Here is a 2,975-nt window from a genome sequence, read left to right as displayed (position 1 = left end):
GCCTGGCGGTCGCGCCTGCGCACTGGCAGCTGGCCGGGCGCTCGCAGGGGGAGCTGCTGCAGGCTCCGCGGCGGCGGCGGCAACGGAGGCTGCGGGGGCGGCGGCGCGAGCGGCCGGGCTTGGGGGGGTGCCGAGCCCGGCCCGGGAGCCCGAGCAGCGAGAGCGCGGGATACCTAGGCCCCTCACGTTGGAGTCCACAGTCTCCGGGCCGCCTGACCTCCGCACGGGTATATGGGATGGAAGCGGGACCCTCGGGAGCAGGTAAGGGCCCCCGGGAGGGGGGAACGGTGCGTGCCCCAAAGACCAGGGGGTTCCTGCGTGAAGAGCATGGTTCCTGACAGAGGGGAGGGCTCCTGAGTGAAAAGAGGGTCTCTCATGGGATGGAGGGCCCAGTTTGAAGGGGGCTATGTACAGTTCCGGGGGAGAACCATGTGAAGAGCCTTGAGATGGGGCTGTTTGTCCAAGGAAGCTGTATGCAGTCCTGGGCGTGGGAAGTAATCTGGGAGAAGGGCCTGAACGTATGGAAGGACTCCTGGAGAACCCGGGAGGCCTATGGAGAGGCCCGGCAGGTGGCAGGGGGCGGGCTCCAGGTGTCCAGGAGAGGAGGGGGGCCACACAGATGGGCCTGGAGCTCCCGCATGCCGGGGGCGGGGGCTCTGCCTGGTTGGGCTGGGCTAAGCTAATGTCTCTTGGGAGAAGGCGCCAGAGCTGGGCTGTGAGCTCCGCCTCAGCCCGGCCTGACGCGGGGGCGAGGGTCAGGGGGCGGTGGGTGGGAATCCAGCCCTGGGATTTCCCCCCCTGGAGGCTGGGGAGACTGAGAGGTGGCGCCGGAGCATGCGCGGAGGTGGCAGCTGGAAGGGGCTGCCCGATGTGGTGGGGGCGTGGCTGCCTGAATACCCCAACCCCTCCCCCGCCCTCTTTGGCTTAGAAAACCCAGCTCGCTGATGGGGTGCATTCTCTCAGGTTGTACAAGCAGAGTGCAAGTGGAAATTGTCCCCTCCTCTATCATGGGGGTTCTTATATTTGGCTCTGAAGCCCCTCCGGTCACAATTTGCCAAGACTTGTTTGAAGGAAATGCCAAAATGCCTTTTTCTGCCACATAAGGAAAGACTGGGACTGAAGCCATGTTTTGGGGGCAGGATCTCTCTGAAGATAGGCTTCAGAAAAGGTGTTGGTTACTGAGGGACCAGGTCTACCTGGTTTGCAGGTTTCTGGTCCAATTCTACAGAGATGGGAGTTTTTAAACCAAGGATGATGACCTTTTCCATTGAATTGTTTCCTGAAGTTAGTTAATCACTTTTTATGCCATAACATTTTCATGGCTCCTGTCTTTGGATAGATATCTTTCCTTTTTCATCTCTACTCCCCAGAAGTTGTCAGGGGCATGTCATTAGAACCAAGGTTGCCAAGCTAGGGTGATACAAATGAATCGTTGGGAAGGGGAGAGCTTATAGCATTGCCCTGGTGATTCCCAGGTAATAGCTTTAATTTTCTCTTTCCAGCTAAGAACAGAGGAGAAACTGAGTCAAGGTTTTTTCCCCCCAGAAGAGAAGTCCTTTGGGGTGGGCTGTGGACTGCTTGTATCTCTCATGTCCTAGGTCTCTTTTACCTTGTGATTCAAGAAGCAGTCTGAATCCAGGAATCCTTTAGGACATCTCTCACCACTACCTTTCCTTTTGATTTGAGAATGGATGTAGGATTTCTGTTTGGAATGCAAACTTAATTGCTGTTGGAAAAATCTTTTTCAGACTAGACCTAACAATGCCCTCACCCCATCCCTTTCTTGAACTCTCTTAAGTCATTCATTGAGTGATCTATAAGTACTTCATGACTAGTTTCCTCCAAACAAAAAGCCCTGTAGGTCCTAAGGTGGATTGCAGAGAGCAGCTGACCTCAGTGCAAACTGCTTCCTCCCTCTCTCCATCCCCTAAACCCTCTCAGTTTACTGCTGGAGAGTATTTCCAACAACCTGTGGACTAGAATAAGGTGAGTAGGTCCCTGAGGTCCAGATGGATTGCTGAGAGCTGGCACCTATTCCAGACTGCTAATGATTTTGTCCTGATGAATTTCTAATGGACTCTAGAGTGATGAAAATTTTTACTTTTTTATCTGTTAAAGGAAAAAACCTGGGGGAGGGGCTGGAACCTGGTGTCTGGAGTCAGCCTTGGGAAATTCAGGCTGAAAGCTGTTGATGGGGGAACCCCATAACTGCCTCCCTTTTAGGCCTAGACTTTTATTCTCTTGAAAGAACAGCATTTGGAGTGGTGTCTCCAGAAAGTCTGAGGACAAAAATACACAAAACTAAGGCATTGTTACTTATGTCTAGGTGTGCCTTCTATGCACAGGTGTGTCCCAAGCACAAGCTCTAGACTGGGAACTCCCTGAGGATAGAGGTAGTATCAGATTTACTTTTAGAATCAGCAGTTGCTTAGTGTATAGTCCCTGACACAGAATACATGTTTATTAATCGAATTGAATCATGTTCAAGTGTGAACATATGGTTAAGCTCATATGTGCATATTTAATTACTTGTGTATACTCATGTGGGTATTTAATTTGTGGGGAAATCCTTTCTGGAGAGATTTGCCTCTTAGTCTTTACTTATCTACCACCTAAGGTAGCTTTGAGTTCATGTCTTTTAAATAGGCAATCTGGCTTCTTGGGAGGTACGTAGGCCTCTGAACTGCAAGGAAGGAATCCTGAGCCAGAGCTTTCAGCTCTGTTACTTTTCCTTCTCTGGGCTGGTTAAGGATAGGGGGAGGGGGAGTGTCCTTGCAGGACCCCTCCCTTCTTGCTTTTGTCTGGGGTGTGTGTGTGGGGGGTGGGGGTGCGGGGGTGTGGAGGGGTGGGCCTCGCCCCGGGGTGTGTGGAGGGGTGGGGAGGTGGAGGGGTGGGCCTCGCCGGGGGTGTGTGGAGGGGTGGGGGTCGGAGGGTGGGCCTCGGCCTGGGGGTGTGGTGGACGGGGTGGGCCTGCG

The 2,975-nt window shown here is 53.5% G+C and overlaps 1 protein-coding gene across 3 annotated transcripts in view; it reads left to right on the top strand.

The window, feature by feature from the left end:
* Window positions 1-23: 23 nt before the first annotated feature.
* The window catches only part of LOC107141957 (argonaute RISC component 1), a 37,462-nt gene continuing 34,510 nt past the window's right edge, over window positions 24-2,975 (top strand). The window contains exon 1 of one of the 3 annotated variants that reach the window (XM_048815763.1): window positions 24-261. In XM_048815763.1, the coding sequence (XP_048671720.1) occupies window positions 237-261 (25 nt within the window). In that variant the 5' untranslated portion in view covers window positions 24-236. The remainder of the gene's footprint in view (window positions 262-2,975) is intronic. The other 2 variants (XM_048815761.1, XM_015485274.2) reach the window with 2 other exon arrangements.

Source organism: Marmota marmota, unplaced genomic scaffold (genome assembly GCF_001458135.2).
Source record: "Marmota marmota marmota unplaced genomic scaffold, marMar, whole genome shotgun sequence".
Taxonomy (NCBI): Eukaryota; Metazoa; Chordata; class Mammalia; order Rodentia; family Sciuridae; genus Marmota; species Marmota marmota.
This window is presented reverse-complemented; position numbering and strand designations above follow the sequence as displayed.